General features: G+C 44.8%; 1 protein-coding gene across 3 annotated transcripts in view; it reads left to right on the top strand.

Annotated features, from left to right (window-relative positions):
• The window catches only part of EXOC6B (exocyst complex component 6B), a gene marked incomplete at both ends in the record, with an annotated part of 525,714 nt that extends 515,680 nt beyond the window's left edge, over positions 1-10,034 (top strand). For all 3 annotated transcript variants that reach the window (XM_080712088.1, XM_080712087.1, XM_080712086.1), the window contains 2 exons: positions 5,393-5,505; positions 9,908-10,034. In XM_080712088.1, coding sequence (XP_080568214.1) covers positions 5,393-5,505; positions 9,908-10,034 — 240 coding nt within the window. The remainder of the gene's footprint in view (positions 1-5,392; positions 5,506-9,907) is intronic.
• Positions 10,035-21,288: the final 11,254 nt, after the last annotated feature.

Here is a 21,288-nt window from a genome sequence, read left to right as displayed (position 1 = left end):
GCCGCGATGGCCTCTGGGGAGTGTGAGCCCACGAGCCATCTTGGAGCTCGCCCGCCTCACAGTGTCAGCCAGTTGCTTATCCTCTTTTGGACCTTATTGGCCCCATTTCTCCTATACCTTAGCACCATGAATTATGAACTGAGTCCTATGAAGCCAGGGGGATTTCTGAAGTAACAAAGAAGCATAACAGTGGCCTTGTTAGGACTTTGTCAAAGCCCTAAGGTCACTGTGTAGGTTAAAGTCATACAGGAGGTAAAGGGAAGGCATTCTGTCATAGTACCCAGCTTAGTACTGCCTGATTCCAAATGTCTCCCCTTGCCATATGCTCTCCTATTCAGACTTATTTTTGTATAATAACCAGTAATCACGTAATTTACTGTGTTAATTCACCTCTGTAGTTTAGAACATATCACATCAACTACTCTACTGTTTTAGTTCCCCTGTTCTGAAAGTGCCATAAACAGATAACTGTGTTTGAGATCAAAGCATCATTAATGATTGGCTGAATTTCCTATCAGTGCAGCACTAACCAGTGTATCCTACTCTGTAAATATCTATGTACTCTTGTTACACTAATTTAACAGTGAAATGCTCCACGATATAACATCTTATCTGTCTCTTTTGTTTATTGGTGCATTGTAGTCTTATAGCTGAATGGGGTACGAGATGGTGGAGGTACATGCACACATCGCTCATTTAGCCCTTCCCCAGTCCCCACCCCATTTCCTTCCCTTCCCTCCTTCTCACGTCTGGTTTAGTGACTGACTTTGTTGTGTATGAATGTACATCGTGTATATAGAGAATTTTCTTCTTCACCCTCCATCCCCCTCAGTTAAGTTGCCTTATTGTTCATCTATGATTTCTCCTTCTTCATCTAAAGTTTCTCCTATGACCCTTTTTTCCCCTAACTTCTGCTTATCTGTCTCTTAAAAGAGACGTCTCTTACCTAGTTTACAAAAACACCCATCATTTGTATGAATGAATCGAGAATATGATCGTTTGTGAGGGATGAGCTTGTAAGGGAGTGAGTCCTAGGATACACTATTATATAAAAACAAAACACAGAAGAATAGCTATAGAACGCTACCCTTCCAGTGAGAAAGAGGAGATGCAGAAAAGTACACATGTATCCGCTCATTTGTACAAAATACATAGAGAAGAATAAATAAGAAACTAGATTAGTTAGGGATGGGTTGGGACAATTACTTGTAGAAAGAAAAAAGGAGAATGAAAACCGATTAGTTGAGAAGAGAATGATACTTCTCCTAAGTATACTCTTTTTGTATAGCTCTGACGTTTTGAACTATATTATTTTTCACATGGTACAAAATAAATAATTAAAATTAACCAGAATGTGGGGGTAATCTAGAGTGAAACAGAGCAGTGTAAAATGAGCCTACCTAAATTACAAAAGAATAATGTAATCATACCAAAAAGGGTGTTTCTCTTAGGGTAGGGAAAACCACTTTATACTCAAACAAATAAGTCAACAGCATTTTTATAATGACAGCCAGGCTTCTCATTGTCAGAGAAGGAAGACATTAGCATGAACCCTGCAGTGTCTGATTGGAATTCAAGACATGATTTTTATATATATGCACAACTACATATAGAAATAAATGAACATATTGGAGGCTCAGAGCACAGTTCTGTAACTTCTATCAGAACTCATCACAGGCAGGCCGGGCATGGTGGTACACACCTCCAATCCCAGTACTTGGGAGGCTGAGACAGGAGGATCCCAGGTTCAAGGTCAGCCTCAGTAACTCAGTGAGACCCCATTTCATAATAAAAAATAAAGTAGGACTGGGGGTATAACTTGGAGGTAGAATGCCCTTGGATTCAGTCCCCAGTGACAGAAATACATAAATTAATTAATTAATTAATTAATGCATCATATGCAGAATCAACAATGTTAGCAATATTTTCACAAACAGGTAAAAACTACTCAAAAGTCAAGTTTGAGGAAACCTAATAACTAATGAGGAAACCTGGTGAAGGGACGGATGAGGATACAAGGGACTAGTGTGTTTTGCCTTTGTGAACTGCCACTGTGGTTGTGTTAGCAAGCTGTAGAGCCCAGCCCAATGGGCCTCACCAGCTCAGACCACACCCGTAGCGATGGATCTTTGGGGCCAGCCCAGGACACAGGACCCATACGTGCACTGTTCCTCTCTGATGAGGCTGGTGCCTGGCTGTGTCTTCTGTTCTAAACGCGTCTTCGTATGCACAGGCCACTTAACTGTTTCATGAGTATGGTCATCACTTCACTCTTGGTTGAAGTCACAAATTAAGCCTGAAACATAGGTTGGATGGAATACTGGAGGTACAGAAGGCCATAAAAGTGATACTTGAGATAGGTTTAGATGGTACCCAGATGTGCCATTAAACACTAAATCACTTGAGAAAGCTATTCCCTTGTAGTCTTTCTGATGACAAGGAAAACGTCTCATTGTGGTGCTAGCATTCGAGTTATCTTCTATTAATGGCAAATAGTGTGGTTTCCCATTTGTGATAGTGATATAAAGTGTTCTCTTAAAATATTCTTATGATTAAAACATGAATCAATACAAAGGAAAACTATTAGATAACTATTAACACATGCAACATGAGGCTATGGTAAAAATTATGACAGTGATGCTCAATAATAAAGTTTGGGGAACAGTGATCTTAAGTTATGTCTCCACCTCCTCCTTTCTTCTTCTCCATCCACCACTTAGTTATCATTTCAAGGAATAAATGCTTTGAAGTGCATATACAGCATGTTACTTTTCTGTAAAAGAAAAAAGGAGGGAGATAAGAAAGCATGCATGTGTCTGCTCTATCTTTCCGAATAGAAGCCTAGCAAGAACAGATCTAATAACAATGGACTTGGTTAGCTATCTGGCAAAAGAGGAATTGGGGTGAAAGAGATACAATAAAGGAAAGAGAGACATTTCTTGGAGTTGTACTTTTTATGTAGTTTTGACTTTTGTAAGCATGTTAGTGCCCTTCCTGTTTAAAAATCAACCAGGATGGAAGGAAAGAACCTAACTAAAAGCAAATGAATATAAAAATGAACCGATAGCATTTAAATCAATACTTTAACTATACCATAGGGGTGAGAGAGAAAATGAACTCAAGCAATTTAAAAACATAATCTTTGATGGGACACAGTTTGGGGATGGAAAATTATGAACAAATCTTGAACTCGCTTTTCGGTAGCATTTTTAGTGGTATGTACCAACAATTCTGAAATCATGTTTAGATGTAGTATAGGATTTAGAGACTGAGATAATATTAAATGTCAGGGTTCTCACTGGAAAACAGAAATAGAACCCTGTGAGAATGGATTAGAACTGGAGGCATCCATATAGAATCATGATTTCTAAAATATATATGTGTCCATGTGTGTATATGTATTTTTACATGAATATTATGGGCAGTCTACCTCTGAGCTATACCCCCAGACCAATTTTATTTTTATTTTGAAACAAGATCTCACTAAGTCACTAAGGTCTTTGCTAAGTTGCTTAGGCTGACTCAGGATCCTACTGTCTCAGACCCCTAAGTATTGGCATTACAGGTGTACATCAACCTTGCCAGGCCTGGAGCCCAAATTTTGATCTCCAGTAACATTCCTTCCAAAAGAATCTTCTGAGAGAAACAGCCAACGGCAGAGCTCAGGCAGTATAGATGCAGGATGCGCCTGCAATTCCTTATTATGCTAGAAAGATAGTAAATGCTCAAAAAACATTAAGGAGGCATTCATCCGAACTCAGGCCCCAGTTTTAAGGGACCCCCCACTTGCCTAATCTGGGACAATTTGAGTACCAAAACAATCATCATACTCATGAATGAATATAAGCTATTGAAAAAGGGAAACCCATGAGTTTATACCAATAATAAATTGCCAAATATATTAATAGAGGATAATTATGAACACTTTCTTATAGAGAATGAGTGTGCTGGAATTCCATAAGTTTACAACCAACATAGGAAAGACTGAATCAGGCAGGAGTACTCATTGAATACTAAACACAAGGGGAAATTTTAATATGGAGCAGTGTATTTGCATGGTCTTAAATATTCTCCCCAACTAATTTCTAGTTGCAAAGGAAAACATAGTAACTAGATGGTGAAGAAATCAAATAACATCTTGACCAGGTGATCAAAACTATTATCACTAATGAGGGACAAATGAACATTGTATGCCTCCTTGAAGAGGACATGGTATTGCTTATGTTACAGCCTGGTCAGAAATAAATACCCTGAATCGTATTAGAAAGTATCAGAGAAAACAGAGGAATGGAGGTGGGAAGACTGTCCTCCTCAAAAGTGGCCAAAAAAGGTTGTGGAAATATTCCAGGTTAAAAGAGACTAAAGAGACATAACAACTCACTGGACCCTGGTGGTATATACTTGTAATCTCACTACCCAGGAGGCTGAGGCAGAAGGATCGCAAGTTTAAGACAATCCTGGGCAACTCAGCAAGACGCTATCTCAAAATAAAAAGGGCTGAGGTATATTTCCGTGGTAGGGCACGTGCCTAGCACGCAGGAGGCCCTGTGTTCCATCCTCATAATGAAAGAGTCATAACAAGTAAATATAATGCCTGATACTATACTGCATTATGTAATAGAACATAAATTTTTTATTTTTATTTTATTTTATTTTATTTTATTTTATTTTATTTTGGTGGTACTGGGGGTGGAACCCAGAGGCTTTCTACCTCCAGGCTATGCTCCCAAAACTATTTTATATTTTATTTGGAAACAGGGTCTCACTAAGTTGCTAAGAGCCTCACTCAGTAGCTGAGGCTGGCTTCGAACCTGTGCGATCCTCCTGTCTCAGCCTCCCAAGCGCGGGGATTACAAGCGTGCGCCACCACGCCCGGCATGAACATCAATTTAAAAAAAAAAAAGATAATAAAAGACATTAAGTCCGTCTACAAAATTATAGTTTGGTCAGTGTTAAAATTGTACTGTGGCAATGGATTGCAACCACCTTCACTTGTTCCTTGTTAAGTGCTGAGCTCCTTGGTGGTGTTTGGCACATGGAAGGCATTTGATAAGTACTTACTAAGTGAATAAATGAGTTATTACTATGAGTCTGATATTTTAAATCAGTCTGGTATTAGTTTCTTTAGAGGCCTGCCTCTAAATGCTAGCTACTGGCTTAGGATCTTAGTAATATTACTGTGCTTATGGCAGAAATTACCTTGTCTTCTAATATTTGTTTATTTATTTTCTTAGTTGCACTTATAGTCTGTAGTCATTCTTTCTTTTATTGCATTTTTATTTCTATTTTTCAAATCTATTAGCTGGTAGTAAAGGACATTGGGATTTCTGGAATTGCGATTTGTCGTATCTGTTTGATTAAACCCTGGTGTGGGGATTTGGGTATTTTACAGCTTTTGGACCTCTTCATCCAGTGGGATTGGTCAACCTACCTTGCTGACTATGGTCAGCCCAACTGCAAGTACCTCCGGGTAAACCCAGTAACAGCCCTGACCCTGCTTGAGAAGTGAGTATTCAGCCCAGTGGTCTGTGTTGGGGGTGTGGGTGGGGATTGGGGATGGAGGTTGGCATAGAAATTAATTTTATTGTCATCAATACCTCGAAAGGCATCTTTGTTCTTGAAGTTATCATAGGTGCTACCAACCATCTCAGTCCTTGCACTTGACGGGCCAGTCTTCCTCTGTAGCCTCTTAATTCTTGAGTCCTAAAGAAATGAGACCAAGAACAGATCAGATTTGGATTCTTGACATTACCTTGTAGCCAAATAGGGCAAAGCGTCTTCCACTAGAGAAGAAAGGAAGATGGCTTAGCCTGGGGCTCAGGCCTGCCTGGTGAGCAGGGGGAGGCTGGCCCTGCATCCTGGGGTATGATGATGGATAGATCAGTCCCACGGAGCAAGTGGCTTCTCCAGTTTGTAACAGAGAAGCCCTGGGAATTATTGAAACCTTCGTCTGTCCCAAGCCCCTATCTCCAGCCAGATTAAGCTTTACTGTGCTGAGAATGCCGAGACCTATGTTGGAGAAGGTTTCTAATTTTTTTCTTAGGCAGCTACTAGCCAGCAAAGGTTACACACCACAGAGCTTCTCTGAAGCGAAGGTGCTACCTCTGGAATGGGTTAGCCAGCTCTAGAGTATTCCAGAGCTGACCAGGGATCTTCTATGCACTGCAACCTAGCTGTGGCTTCTACTGACCTAGTTGAGTATGGTCAGGCCACACACCAACACCCATGTAAAGAGGCAGCCTTCTCTTACAAGTGGAATGACTAGACAGAAGAGTGCCCTGCATCTAGGCAGTAGAAAATCTACATATTTGGCTAGTTAAGCATGTCCCAAGTACTAGGAGAGCAAGGCCCAGAATCCAGGTGGTCAGAGTCAAGTTTAGGCAGGAGAAGTCAGGAGGTCTCCTCCTTACTGTGTACTGTGGTAGAGGGAGAGGAGGGGAAAGACATGGCGGGTAGCAAGAGCAGGATGCAGGGCTGTGTGTTTAGAGCCAAGAAACTGGCATCATGTCAGGGTCTGATATTTCCATTTTAACTTTGTTTCCCATGATTCTCTCTCCCAATGATCTTCCTCCCTAGGATTTCTAGAGAGTAAGTACATTATTCACTTGGGCTTTTTCCGTCACTTTGAGGCAAGTCCCTCTGGTTTCCTCATTGACACTAATGACTACACTAGAATCCCTACCCTGTGAGCTGTCCCCACCCTACACACTAATCTACTAAACCAGCCAGGCGCCAACTGGCTGGATGCCTCTCTCTCCTTGATCTCTAAGTGACCTTGGCTTACCAATTCCTTTGGGGCTGGGAGTGGTGGCAGGGATATTTCCCCTTCAGCACCAGGTAAAGGACTGTTCCCACTTCCTGGCACACTCCATGCTCTTCCTAGTGCAGGGCCCAAGATTCAGCCCTGACAGAAGTTTCTCAGTGGTCTTTCCTATCTCCTGGTGGTGAGACCCATGACTTCAAGATCTGGAACCCACATCTGTATTAGAGGCAAAGCCTAATCTCAGAGTTCCTAAGACCCAGCTGAAATGAAGAAACATTTTGACCTTCAAATTGGGAAGTGGTCATATTCATTATGTGTCCAAATAGGCTCTGAGATTCCCTTCAGTCTGTTACTTCTCTCAGAAGTCCTTTACTCCCCTGCAGCTGAAAACCTATAGGCTCAAAATATACTGGCTCACCTACTTCCTGTGGGTCAATAATAGACCAAAGTAATCAGCCTTTCCTCACCATCCCAGAGGCCTAGCCAGTAACAAAGCCATGTACTTAGCTTTAGAAATCAGTAGGATTTAAGTGTCCTTCCAAACTCATGGGGTGAAGAACTCCCACATCTCTAAAATCCACATCTTCCAGCCTCATAGAAATCAACCCCTTTGCCTGACCTATTCCTGCTTCCCTGCAGCCAGCTGCCCCTCCAGCTTGACAGTCTTTCCTTTCCAATCTGACCCTTCTTAGCAAGGTGAGACAGCAAGATGTGAATACCTGTTGAAGATGTTTAGGAAAAAGAAGGGGCCCTCGTATCACTGAGAGGCAGCCATAGCTAGAGTAGAGCAGGATCCTGGGATTACCAAGTGGAACAGGGGGTGAGAGCATTCAATTTCAGTTTGGGAACATTCCTGGGTATAAACCAGCATGTCACCATCAGCCCTCAGGGCATGTGAGTTTATCTTGACAGGACCTAATTCTAACTTCCAGCCAACTCCTGGCCTTAATGGCCAAGAAATTCTAGCCTCTGGGACTCAAAGAATGCCCTCAGCTTTATTTTCTCCTACTTGCTACTGAAGCCTCTCCTTGGGAGCTGAAGCCAGCTCTGGCTGCTTGTCCCTGGACTGTTTCAAGGAATCCTGAAATTAGTGATCCCATAGGACATTAAGTCAAATGTCCTATGAATATAGAAAGTGCTTTTTCTTCATTTCCTCTTTGTTTGTTTTTATGTTATGATTGTTTAGATTTCTAGCATATTCAGCAGTAGAAAGGGAACCCTTCTCTGGGATAATAAAAAATCAGGCCAGTTCCACAAACATCATTGTGTGACTGATGTGTTAGGGGCCAGATGCAGTGGTCCTCAAGCCTGCAGGACCTGTGCTGGCTTTTCAGCCCAGCCCAGGCAGCTCTCCTTTCTCGCCTCCAGGCTCAGGCCTCCACACGTGGGTGGTGCTTCTGAGTTTGCTCATGAGTAAGTCCCAGCCTGAAGGAATTATTTTGAGCTTAGACTTAGAATTAGAGATTAGAGATTACTTAGAATAATCTCCATTAGTTTGGGCTGCTACTGTCAACCAAAACCATACAGCTGTGGTTCTCATCAGAACCTCCTTTCCACATGGAATGCCCTTATGGGATATATATTCTGGGTTGTGTGTGTGTGTGTGTGTGTGTGTGTGTGTGTGTGTGTGTGTGTGACATTCCATTTGCCTGGTAAATGTCATATATTTGGTATATATGATGATAATGTATATACCAGATACAGATGTGCTTGTAGGATCTCTGTCCTTTGACTTGCTGGACACTAATCTGACGCTCTGCAAAGAACCACCCATAGGGGAAAAAGCAAAGGCCCAGAATTGGCCAGAGACTCCTGGGAAGTATAAGTGGGTGTAATTATACCCTCCCTTCCCTCTTCTATCTAGCCTGTCCCCGTGCAGCCCAGGGAACACTGTAGCTCCGGGGGTGGTGATACGAACTGCCTATTCTCTTCCAGGTAGAAATTGGTCTGCACACTCTCCTTAAGCCTCTAACACTCGAGCCAGCTGTGAGCTGGGGTCTGGTGTGGACAGACCGGAGCCAGAGTTAATCATAAGAGTTGCTGGCCCTCTGGAAAATAGCAGATTCCTTGATCTTATCATAATGGCTTGGTCAGATTGGAGGTTCTGTGGCAATCTCAGTCTACATTTAACTTTCTTTATCCAGTGCTTCTCAGTTTGGGCTCTCCATCTGACAGAACCATTGGCCAGAACTGCCCATTAATCATATCTTAAGAATATGTCAGCTTTACCAATGACACAAAGGTCAGAGGTCTGAGGATATAGGGAGCCACTGAGAGCTCAGGGGCTTCTCTTGATTAAAGACCTGGTTTATCGAATGAGAGGAAGGCCTGGTCTTCGGCACCTGCTTTCCTCAGCACCATATCCTCTTGGCCATCTACTGCCTATCGGTCGTTACCCTAAGACAAAAGAAAAGAGATCAGTCATGCTTTTAGTTTTGTTAGGGATGGGAGAGAATAACCAGCTGGAGCAAGGTGTATAAATACAATGGCGTTCAGTTATTAGTGTTCTCTTGAAATTGATAGTTAAGAGCAGCATTATCTTTGCTTACCTTCTAAATATATTCTCTAAGGTCCCAGCAGATTCAGGAGATAATGAATGGATCCTAGACATTCGGTAAGAGCCTGTTGACCAGCAGAACTGTCGGGTGTCTCAGATGCCTGTGACAGGTGCTTACCTGGGGAGAGAAGGGAATGAGTTAGATGACATAGGTGAGAGAGATAAAAGGGTTGGCTCCTCCAACTTAGGATCTAGAAAGGGTATCGGAGGGAAAGTAGGGGAAGGGGGAACGTGATCAAAGCTTGACATATTCATGTACAGAAATGCCAGGGAAACCCATTAATTTGAATAACTAATATCTGTTAATAATTAGAATAAAAACTAAATAAAATATAAAAAGGGAAGAAGGTTGACTCCTCCAAAGCTGGCTTTTGACTACTTTGCAAAGGTAACTGAAATTGGGAGGGCTGTGGGTGCCAGAAGGACAGCTTCTTGATTGGTAGGTAAGTACAGGCCCAACAACGGAAGTATGCTGGACTCTTCCAGTCTGGGTAGTGGTGGTTGAAGTACATCATGCCTCCTGCATAACCTTCTTCCAATATCTCCTCAAACATATTGCCTTCTTTTTTTTTTCCTTCTCTGTTCAGGATGAAAGATACTAGCCGCAAGAACAACATGTTTGCACAGTTTCGGAAAAACGAACGAGACAAGCAGAAACTGATTGACACTGTGGCCAAGCAGCTCCGAGGACTCATCAGCAGCCACCACTCATGAAGGCTGGCCGTGGGCCACAGAGGCAGCTGGCTGCGGCCCCACAGTCCAGGATCCAGCCCCGGCTGTCCCTGCATTTGTGCATTCTTCTTTAAAGAGAGCATATGTATTTTTTTATTAACCCCTGTACAGTATTCACATAACCTTTCTCTGTGGTAAAAAGAGGCACAAGAATAAGCAAGTCCAGGAGAGGTTGCCAAGCGGGGACTCTGGGGAGGTTGATACTACACTATCCGTACCATACTAGAGAGCGTGGCGTCATCACTCCCAGTGTGACGAGCCACCTCTGACCCCTGGCTCTGGAGCTCAGCTCCTGGGCCCAGGAACCGCGCAAGCAGACTGAGTGCTTGGCACTGGGAGGCGAGGTGAGGTGAGTAAGCAGAATCAGAGAGTGCCCCTGTTCATTCTCGGGTGCCCATTCACCACCTACAGGAGGCTGATCCTTCCCGACACAGGATGGGCCTGCCAGGCACTGCTGTTTAATACACTCACAACCAGCACACAGTTCTCGATGGCCATCTCCTCCATGGCAAGTGGCAGGATGGCAGTGCCCCAAGGGCAGCGGTAGCCTAGATCTGACCCAGGCCTTCACCTTCACTGGTTATTTTTCTGGGGCAGGCTAGAGCTAAGTCGACAGAGACAGCTCCTGGACCCATGATTAGCTGCAGGTTGCCCCCACACTAGGAGTATTGGGTCTCCGCCTAGTGAGCCTTTCTGGATCTTGAAAGGCAGTTTGGATGAGAGCCCCCAGTCCTTCCCATTCATCTCATTCCCATCTTTCATGGTCAGCAGTTATTTCTCTAGATCCTCACACAGAGTCTCCTACTGGCGGCCTCCAGCAATGTCGATATCGGTGAGATTTCAGAAGCTTGAAAATGGCCCTTACTTTGCCCTTAGATAAAACCTGAGAATTACTTGAGATGGTTCATTCATGTTTTGAAAACAGCTTTCTGGCTACCATCTTTAAAGGAAGCGGCACCAGCTCTGCACTGTGAGGACAGCCGCAGCTGGGCTCAATCCCTCTCTATGCCACCATGAAGCAGTCAGGGCCAACTGTGGCTGCTGGCTTACTGTCTGTGGCCCAGCTGTCGTTTTCCAAGTTAAATCCTGGATATGAAGCTCTACTTGCAGAAGCCAAGGCTTCCATCCTCTTCTGAGATCCCCAAACCATCTTTCAGTCTCATCTCATCTGAGATTGCCTACAGTCCTATCCCCAGACTCGGGACCCTGGACCCACCAAGCTTGGAGGCTTTTTCCATTGTTTCAGATGGACTCCTGAGATTTAATGCAAGGGCTTGCTGTGAGATCAGTCAGAACCTACACTTTAAGACACTTCAGGAAGATGTTCTTACAGCTGCTGTTAAGAGTATAATTGTGCATCACCAAACAAGGGCAAATAAGTCACACGGACATTTCCAGCTTGGATTGGTGAGAGGAGAGATTCATCAAACAGATTTTTGCACTCCCTTCATTAGCTATTTCTGAGGAAGTTGCTCTTGACAAAGTTGCTACTTCTGAGCTGCTTTTGGGGAGGGCGGTACTTCCTGTTTTGTCCCCCCACCTCGTCCTATCCTATCACATCCTGAAAGCCAAGGGGAAGAGAACATGCGCGTAGACGTACAACCCTCCTCAAGGAGGAGAGGCCAGGCTGCGCATGAGTGCCGCAGAAGCCTGCCACGGCTCGTCCTGAGTGCTGGATGGTTGGCCCAGGGCGTTAGGAGGAGGATCTGGAAAGACCATGGCCACCTGAAACTTGATAAGCCAAGGAAGACAGGGACCTGTGGGAATGAGACCCACAATGGCATCTCAACCCCAGACCTTGTGAAAAATGGTGAGCAATGACTATATGAATCTGAAGTCCTGTTGTGTGAGAAGGACCCAGATGCCTTCCTCTGCTCGTGCTCAGCGCTCACCCAGACCTCCTGAGGTTCCAGGGCTGAGAATTTGAATGGACTGGAGAGGATCTCAAGTGGCTGCAGTGTGTTTCTGTTTAGAGAAGCATCGTGGTTGATCTGCTCTCAAGCCTCCACGCTGGAAGAACTATGCTGTAGACAAGAAGGTATTAGGAGAGGAGGCCTAAGGGCCACATCTGCACTTTGAACCCAGAAATTCTGCTAAATAAAAAGCTTATTCAAGCTCAAGATTCATAAGGATGGGCCCTTTGGTGGATCTCTTCTTCCCTCTCAGGCTGCCTTTATTCTTCCCTAATAAAACAAAAACAAACAAAGATGTCAACATACTGCTTCTCGCTTGTATGCAGAGATGTACTCTTGGTGAGCCAGTGAAGGTAAAAACAGGAACCAGAAATAGCCACTTCTTTTTTCTGATTGCCGAAGTAGGAATTTTTAGTTTTGTTATATCCTAGAGCTGAGCCAACCCTTGGGCGAACTTGTGCTTTGCCTCTCAGCCCCTTTGGATCTGGCCTCTACTGTGCACAGATGTAGAAGTGCCTGGAGGGCCTCCGGAGGAGGGCAGGACATGGTACGCGCAGCCCATGGCCTTCTGTCACTGTGAACCTGTGGCCAAGTTCCTGGAAAACTCGGGCTCGTGTTCCTAAAGAGTCTGGTTTGGGATCCTTGTGGGTTTTAGTAGTAATCCAGGCAGCTTACTTAGTTTTAACCTTCCTAGGAAAGTCTCTGAGCAGACTGAGTGGAGCTGTTGGGGTTGGGGGAAACAGGACCTGGAGATGGGAACCAGCAGAGTCCCTGTTGGCAAAGGGAATGTTCAGCCTCCAGGAAGTACTCACCGAGCCTGGCAGTCCTGCAGTCCCCCCTGGTGTCCTCGCTTCTCTGCATACTTGACAAGTGCTTGCTCAGCCAGTGCCAGCCGCAAGGAAGGATTGGCTTTGCTTCCTCCTCAGAGCTCTGAGCACACTCTCCAGGCCACCTTCAGAAACCCCATCCCCAAGCTTCCCAGAGCCCCCCCTCCTCCCAGGACTCTTCTCCTGAGGGCTTCAGTCGCCTCTTTTCCTCTCTCCCTTTCTCTTTCCCTCCTTCCCTCCCTCCTTTCCTTCTCTCCCTTTCTGCTTTTCTTTCTTCCTGCTCTCTGCATTTGCAATTACTTTTCACTAATGTGTTGGAAATGGCCTTTTTTATGTTGCACAAATAGTTATACATTTATGGGGAAATTTAGTGAAGTCCATTTTTAGCTCTAAAGGGAACTTTTTCTCTAAAGCTCACTAGTAAAGCTGCTGGTGCAGGCAGGCTGCATGGCAGGGTAAGTCCCTCTGTGGAGAGAGCATGTGTATCCCTCTTGGACATTTTCCTCTTCTAACTGCTATTAAACAAGAGAACCTACGTACCTGTTTCAAACGCCACAGTGTTGTCTCATGAGTTTTTTGTTCTTCTGCCCCTTTTGCACAGTGTGTCTGTGGTTAGTGACAGGCATGGGGTGGCAGACATCGCCTCTCCGCTCAGCTGGCCCAAGGGCGAGGGCTGGCAGAGCCTGGTGTGGAGAAGGCCTTTCTGCCACACAAGCAAGGGAGCCGCGCTTCAGCCTGGGAATTGCCCCTGACCACAGGGTCAGCTTTTCCCTTCTCTACCCTAACACTGCCATCATCGTCCCCAAGAGGAATAGCTTTTGAAACGCCTGATTTATGTGGAGGATAGGATAGGCAATGTGGGGTCCAGTGTGGGTTTTTTATGGTCCTGGGGATGGAACCCAGTGTGTTTTAAGGGCCCACCCTGCATGGAAAGGCAGCCAGTCAGGATGGAATGATGCAAGATGGCTCAGAGCCGGCCTGCAGTGGGGGAGGGAGATGAGCCTGTTTGAGAGCCCCGTGGGGGAGGGGTGACAGGCATCCTAGACCTTTTGAAAGGGCCTGATAGGGGAGACACACAGAGAAAGCAGGGTGTGGCTTAGCTGGTCCTGAAGGAGTTCAATTCAAGCTTTGGTAAGCTGTGGGAATCGAGGTGCAGACCACATTAGTGTGCAAAGTTGGCATGTACAAGAGGAGAGCAAAGAACCTGCTGGACACAGCTGGAACCCTGGTGAGAAACAGCACAAATGTCCTGTGCCGGCACCTGGGCTGCTTGCTCCTCAGCCAGCATGGAGGCCGCAGAAGGCAGCCCGGAAGAAGGTCTTCATGACAGACCCGCTGTGGCAGGGAGGCTCTGAGGCCCCAGAGGCTGGGCTTCCACCCTGCTGTGCCACTTCCCAGCCCAAGGACCTCGAACACTTAATTAGCTAGCTCCCCAGATCCCACAGTCCTCATCAGTGAAAGCAGAGTGATGGTCCTAATGCACTGGGATGCTGTAAAATATTACAAAGTACAAAAGGTCAGAATGCTTAGCCTGAGCCGCCGCACAGGTGCTGCCTCAGGCCTCCTCCCTGCAATTCCACTGCAAACCGTACAGCTGAGCACTGGGCAGCTGCGCTGCCTCCTTGCCTGCTCTCCCCAGCCCAGCACGATGCCCCAGCACCTGTACAGGAAACGGGAGAAGCCTTTCAAATGAGACCACCAGCTGGCTCAGAGTGAAGGGGTCCTTGGACTAGACTGCCCTCAGCTCCTCCTGGGCTCTTCTCTGCTCTCATTTTAGGGCCAAAGCTCACACCTTCTAGAGAACTAAGGTGTTCCAAACCAGAGGTTCGAAACCCCGTCTGGGCGTGTGGGCATTTGGGTGGGTGGGTCACACACACATACATGCAAGAGCACACAGGCTTTCAGCCACCCTTTTTTTTTTTTTTTTTCGGGTCTGGGGATGGAACCCAGGAGCATTTTACCTTCAAGCTACACCCCCTGCCCTATTTTTTATTCTTTATTTTGAAACAGGATCTCACTAAGTTGTAGAGGGCCTCACTAAGTAGCTGAGGCTGTCCGTGAACCCCAATCCTCCAGTCTCTGCCTCCCAATGCTGGGATTACAAGCGTGCACCACCATATCCGGTCGGCTTTTTATTTATTTATTTTAAAGAAGGTTTTGGGCTTTCATCGGTGTCTAAGAAAGATTCATGACCAAAATACTGTGAATAATAACCAAATCCCTGTGGAAATGTAGATCTCCTGAGGGCACACCAGCCCTAGGCGGCTGCCTGCCCCCTGCCTCCCGCAGCTCTGGTGGGTTCCAGAGGCCTGCGGCTCTGCCGCCTCCTTTCCCAGGAGTCCCCAACGGGCCCCAGGCGGCACCTAATACCAGTAGAGCCCTGCTCCTTGCTTTCTCTGGCCCTGCCAGGTACTGAGGGGCCGGAGGACTCTGCACTCCTGAGAGTACAGAGGCACTGGCTGCTGGAGAGAGAGAGGCCTGGACTGTCACAGACCCACTGAACTTGACTCAGCCAGAACATTCCCCACGGCCTCTGAGCATGGGCTGTCACAACTTCCAGCCCAAGACCTTCACCGGAGAGGAACCAGCAGCCCTTGATGGGGGTACTCTCAGGGGAAAACACAACCCCAAAAACCCAGCAGCGGAAGGTGATGAAGTGGTCCCCAGGTCCCCAGGCTCCTCTGCTCACCAGGCAGATGAGAGTGTGGAATAGCTCAGCAGATAAGAGGAGGGAGGGAGAGAAAGTGCCAGACCCTGTCCCCAGAGGCCTCATTTCGAACTTAATGGGCAGCATTTGTGCAGAACAGGAGAGCCTCCCAGCCCAAGGGACTGGAAGACAAAGACTCCCGAGGAAGTGTGAGGAGGAGGAGGCGGGCTGTGTGGAGAGCACCCCTCTATCTGTTTCAATCGCTGCTGGGGTTAGGGTTACCCTGCATTTGGGGCCTGGCTGCTCTATGGGGTCTGACATCAGCTGTTGTGATGGTAATGGACGGGCCTCTCCCAGGGGCACCCCTTCCTTTGGCGGCCCACACGGTCTCCAGAGAGGATTGAAGCTCCTATTCCTTCAGGGTGGGGGCCGGCTGTGGGCCCAGAATTGGACCCAAGACAACAGCCCCCTCCCGATCTGAACCCACTGCTGAGTGTACCTTCCAAGCCCAAGCCATGACCTTCCTCTCTCCAAAGCTCCAGAAAAGCAATGGAATCTGAACATTGAGACTCTTTTTCTGGCCCTAAACAATCCTCCCATTCTCTGGGCTCAATGATGGGTCTATTCCCTCCTGTAAATGGGTCTCGTAATCTTCAACTTTTACCTTTGCTTCTAAGGGTAATTAATTGGCTCTCCCTCTTGTTCTCCCCACACACTCCCCTCTCTGTTACAAGGCTCAGGTTAAGCTGGGTGGATGGCTCTTTCTTTCTTTCTATTCCATGGGGTGCTTATTTTGAAAGCTCATGGACTAAGGCTCTGTCTTCCCCAGTGAGCCCCTTCTCCAGAGACGCCTACTGGGGAGACCAGTGCTGCAGGCTCTTGAAAGGGGCCCATGACTGCACCTGCTGCAGCTTCAGATCACCAGTTCTGAGCGACTAGTTCACTTTTTACTCCCAAGATGTGTTTCCAAAGCTGTAGGGAAGAGGTTTTCAGGTAGCACTCTTGGGACAAGGAGGAGAGTGAAGTGGGGTCTGACACTGGAGATGTAGAACCGCCAAGTGGGCATGGCCCAAGTAAGACCAAGAGACCAAGAGGAAAGGCAGGGAAAGCCAGGAAGGCCACAAGGTGAGGAGCAAAGACAGGGCGCATCCAGAGGCTGCCAGGGAGACTGCGGGCAGGACGTAGTGCCCCAGTGATACCGACAGTTCCTGGTTAACTGTGGGCTTGTCTGCTACTTCTGCTAGATGATGAGTTCTCCCGTGTGCAAATGGCACACGGACACGTTGAATCGTCACGTAGTAGGAACAGGCAGTCTCCTCTCGACGGAGGGTGCTTTGAGAGAAGTACTCCCACTGGGATAGGATTGTGTCACTAGCACTGTTGCGGATCGCCAACACGTGGTGGATCCTAAAAGGCAAACCGACTTTTAGTCAGTCTTACTGTGGTTTTAAAATTCTTTTCAAACATGTGCTATCTTGCTCTTTTTATCTTAATGAGGAGAGAACATGTTGAAAATACATTGAGTCAATTGAGCAAAGAAAGTAACAGTTTATTCCTGATGGGCAGGATGCCGTCCTGGTGGCGATACCGTGTGGACGTGTGTGTGTGTATATATGTGTGGGGGGGGGTCTCTGACACAATCAGGACTTTCTTCATTGGCCTTTATTTCCATTTCTCACAGGTAATCATAGTTAACACTATGATGATTGTCTTCCAGATTGTTGTAACACCTATATCTATCTATCGTCTACCTGATAGATGCTGACTCACAAAAATTATAGTATATAACAGGACTTTTTACTTAATAAAAACATCTTTCATTGGGAACATAGTATTTCGACATCTTCTATGAAGCCCAGAAGATATTTTCATTGCATGGATGGACCATAAGTTTATTTAGCCAATTCTGAGCTGATGGATATTTCAGTATTTCACTGTCATAAACAGTATTGTAAGATATGTATGTATCTTTGCTTACTTGCTTAGGCGTTTCTATAGCATAAGCTGTGAAGAGTGGAATTAACTGGTTGATTGGAAGCCGTGAATATAAACGCTAGTAGAACGCTTTTGAAAATCAACAGTGTACACTCTCTTCAGTGATACAGGAGAATCAGTTTCTCTGTAATGTTTTTAGCCGTAAGCACTATCAGTATTTTTCACTCTTGACAGCCTCATAAGTAAAACATAAAGGACTTCCTTTGTTCTAACTTATACTTCTTTAATTGATAGTGAACTTGAGCATCTAATTATATGTTTATTGGCCATTTCTTTTTTCTCTTACATGAGCTGGCCATCCAGGTAAACTGACTTTAAAAAAAACTAGGCTCTTTTTTCCATGTTGATTTTATAACTTTTTGTACAAAAATTTTAAATTATTTGTCGCTGGTATGGCAAAGAGTTTCTCAGTGTATCTTTTGAGTTTATTCCAGACCAGCAGAGGCAGCAGCTGGAGCCTGCGCCCTCTCCCGCCCGGGAGCCTCTTTCCCCCTTCCTTCTCCCCACTGGCCTCCCACCCTTTCCTTTCCCATCGCTCCCCTTTGCCCCCTCAGTTGTCTCTCTGGCTGTCACCCCCACAGTGACCAAAGACTTCACCACTCAAGTCCAGCTCCCCGTATCACTGCTCAGCATGGACACCAGTGCGACTGAAGGTGGATTAAATGTCACTCTCACTGCTCAGTTACTTAGGCATGGAAAGGAAGTTGGCAGTATCATCAGAAAGGAGAATCCATTAAGAAGACACAGGAGGAGAGTGGTACACGGATTAAGATCTCAGAAGGGAATTGTCCTGAAAGAATTATCACATTGGTGGGACCCACTAATGCCAGCTTCAAAAAGCCTTTGCTATGATCATTGGCAAACTGGAAGAGGACATCAGCAGCTCTGTGACTAATAGTACAGCTGCCAGTAGACCCCAGTCACCCTGAGGCTGGTGGTCCCGGCTAGTCAGTGTGGTTCTCTTATTAGGAAAGGTGGTTGCAAGATGAAGGAAATATGAGAATGTACAGGGGCTCAAGTTCAAGTGGCAGGGGTTATAACTAACTGGCATTCCGCAATCCATTGTTGATTTTGTCAAACAGATCTGCCTGCCGGGCGTGGTGGCGCACGCTTGTAATCCCCGTGCTTGGGAGGCAGAGATAGGAGGATCGCGCTGGTTTCGGAGCCAGCCTTGCTGGCTTAAGAGACCCTGTTTCCAAATAAAAAGTATAAAATAGTTCTGGGAGTGTAGCCTGGAGGTAGAAGGGCTTCCAGGAACCCCAGTACCACCAAAATAAATAAATAAATAAATAAATAAATAAATAAATAAATAAATAGTTTGTAGGTTTTCAGTTTCTATACACTGTCATCCACTCATAATTTTTTAATTAAAGCATTTTAATTCCTTTCTCTGTTCAGCTGTTAATGCTAAGATCCCTATTTAGTTTTATAAGCGTTTCCCTCCTCCCCTGTTTTTCTTTTTATTTTGGCTCATAAATGTTTCTGTTCACCATGGAAATGTAAGAGTGGAACATTAATACATTTCAAGTTCATTCTGTAATGTCAGGAATTTTTCAAAAAAAAAAAAATAAAAGATGGACTGGAGCTTTTCCCTCGTAAATAGAAAACCAACCAAACAAAAAAAGAACACTTTATATTGCAGGTAACAAAAATCCAACACAGAAAAGGAGATTTAGTCACTGAATATCCAAAGGTAGTTCAGAGTTAATTTGCTTCAATGACTAAAAACGTCAAACTCTGTCTTCTTTTCTTCTCTCTACTCTGCCTTTTGCGGTGACAAGGCTGTCCTAAATCTCACTTACCTCCTGGTGGCCACTGGCTGAGGTTGGGTCAGGTTTCACATCCTTACACTGAACCGGAAAGAAACTGACTTCCAATGGCCCTCTTAGAAGAGAGAAACTTTCCATCCCATAAGCCCCCTAGATATAGACCTTTAAATGTCATTTCTTGCCATTCTTTTGGATCAGGAGTATGCTGTGGATTTACTGCTGCAACCAGGGTCACTGAACCATAGCTCCAGCCCTTTGTATTTTTATTTTGAGGCAAGGGTCTTGCTAAGTTGCTGAGGTTGGCCTTGAACTTGTGATCCTGCTGCCTCAGCCTCCTGAGTAGCTAAGATTATGAGCATACACCACTATACCCACGTGCCATATTGTTTTAATTATTGTATCTTTGTAACCTGTGTTCATATCTAGTAGTCCATTCCTCCATCATACTGTTCTCTTTCAGAATGTTACTGGATATTATATTTATTTATCAGGGGTAATTTTATAATTTTTTTAAGTATCAAAAAGTCTACTGTGATTTCCATTAAATCACAATAATAAAATAATTATATTTTATTTTATTATTGGTAAATAATAAAATTTAAAATTTTACAGGTAAATGGAATCTCTGTAACACAAAGCCTGCCTATCTATGCATTGATGAAAAATTCATGTTCCTTAGAAACTTTTAATAGTTCCTGCAGTTGTATCCTTCACATTTCTTATTCAGCACAATCATGGACATTTTGTTTTATCACCAAAGGTCATTATTTTCTAATTTGTTTTTCCATTATCTCATTATTTAACTTGCTTTTGCTTGCTAATTATTACAAACACTGCCGAGGGCAAATATCTTTGATATATTTTTGCATATGCACAACTATTTCTGTAGGCAAAGGGTATAAATTTTACATTTTTATAGATAATGCTAGTTTGTTTTCACAAAAGCTGTATAGTTTATTTCCTTAACATAGGAGAGTGCCCATTTACCCACACCCTCAATAAGACTGTCCAACTGGAGAGAGGGCACATTAATTTGCAATTGCCAGTTTGTTAGGCGGAATCATCTTTTCATATCTCATTGGGCATTTATAGTTACCTGTTGATTTCTTCATCAGTTAGAATTGTATTCATCTACAAGTAATTAAAATGGACTCCATGCAATAGAGTTGGATTTTTTGTTTTGTTGTATTTTAAGTTGGGGAAGGTTTTTATTTTTTTATTTTTAACTTTTTTTTTTTTTTTTTTTTTTACCTAGAAGAATTCTGGATCCTTAAGGATAACAGTGCAGGACAGGAGCAGCCGAGCAACAGAGATGTAGGCACTTGCTGGTCTCTGTTCTGCCAGTCATCCTTAGCGTGTTGCCAGTCTCATAGGCATAGAATAGCCGGTTCACCTGCAGACAGCACATCCGCTTTCCAGGCAGAAGGAATAAGTTTGAAAAGCAGATAGATAAAGAACTGTGCAGACTGAATCTGTCCCTTTCTTAGAAGTTCAATAGACTTACTTCCCTAAAATTATGTGACATATTCTCAAAATTATTTAAAATTAAATTACTGTTTAGAATGATCTCTTTGTAGTATCCCCTCCTACCTCCTAATGCCCAGAACTGCATTGCATGACGCCCCCCTATACACACACAACAGAAACCAATCATGACCAAAGGCAGTAAGAGCGTCATGTCTGGTTCACTAAAATCATGGTTTACTCCCTGTAAGCTCCGAAGAGCATGGAGTTTGCTCACAGCTTTATCTCCAGTGCCTAGAAAAGTTCCTAACACGTAGTTCAATAAATTTTAACGAATGAGCTGACTGTATAGATGAACGAGAAGATGAAAGTAGAAGAGAACAGAGGGATCTGCACCGCTCTGTGAGCCGAGCTTTCTGCTGTCTGCAGGGAAGGCAAGGGGAAATGATGGTTGTCAAGAGATGAGAGATGAGGTCACAATAGTCTTGACTCATTGGTTCTGTTAATACTAATTTTTAATTTTTGGTTATATATGAGCAAATATTTTCTCCTGGTCTTTTGCCTACCTCTTAAAGTAACCTGTCGTTTTGGAACAATTTTAGGTATACAGAAAAGTTGAGA

The sequence above is a fragment of the Muscardinus avellanarius genome, assembly GCF_963383645.1.
Source record: "Muscardinus avellanarius genome assembly, chromosome: 15".
NCBI lineage: Eukaryota > Metazoa > Chordata > Mammalia > Rodentia > Gliridae > Muscardinus > Muscardinus avellanarius.
Note: the sequence above shows the minus strand (reverse complement) of the source record. Positions and strands in the feature narration are given on the sequence as shown.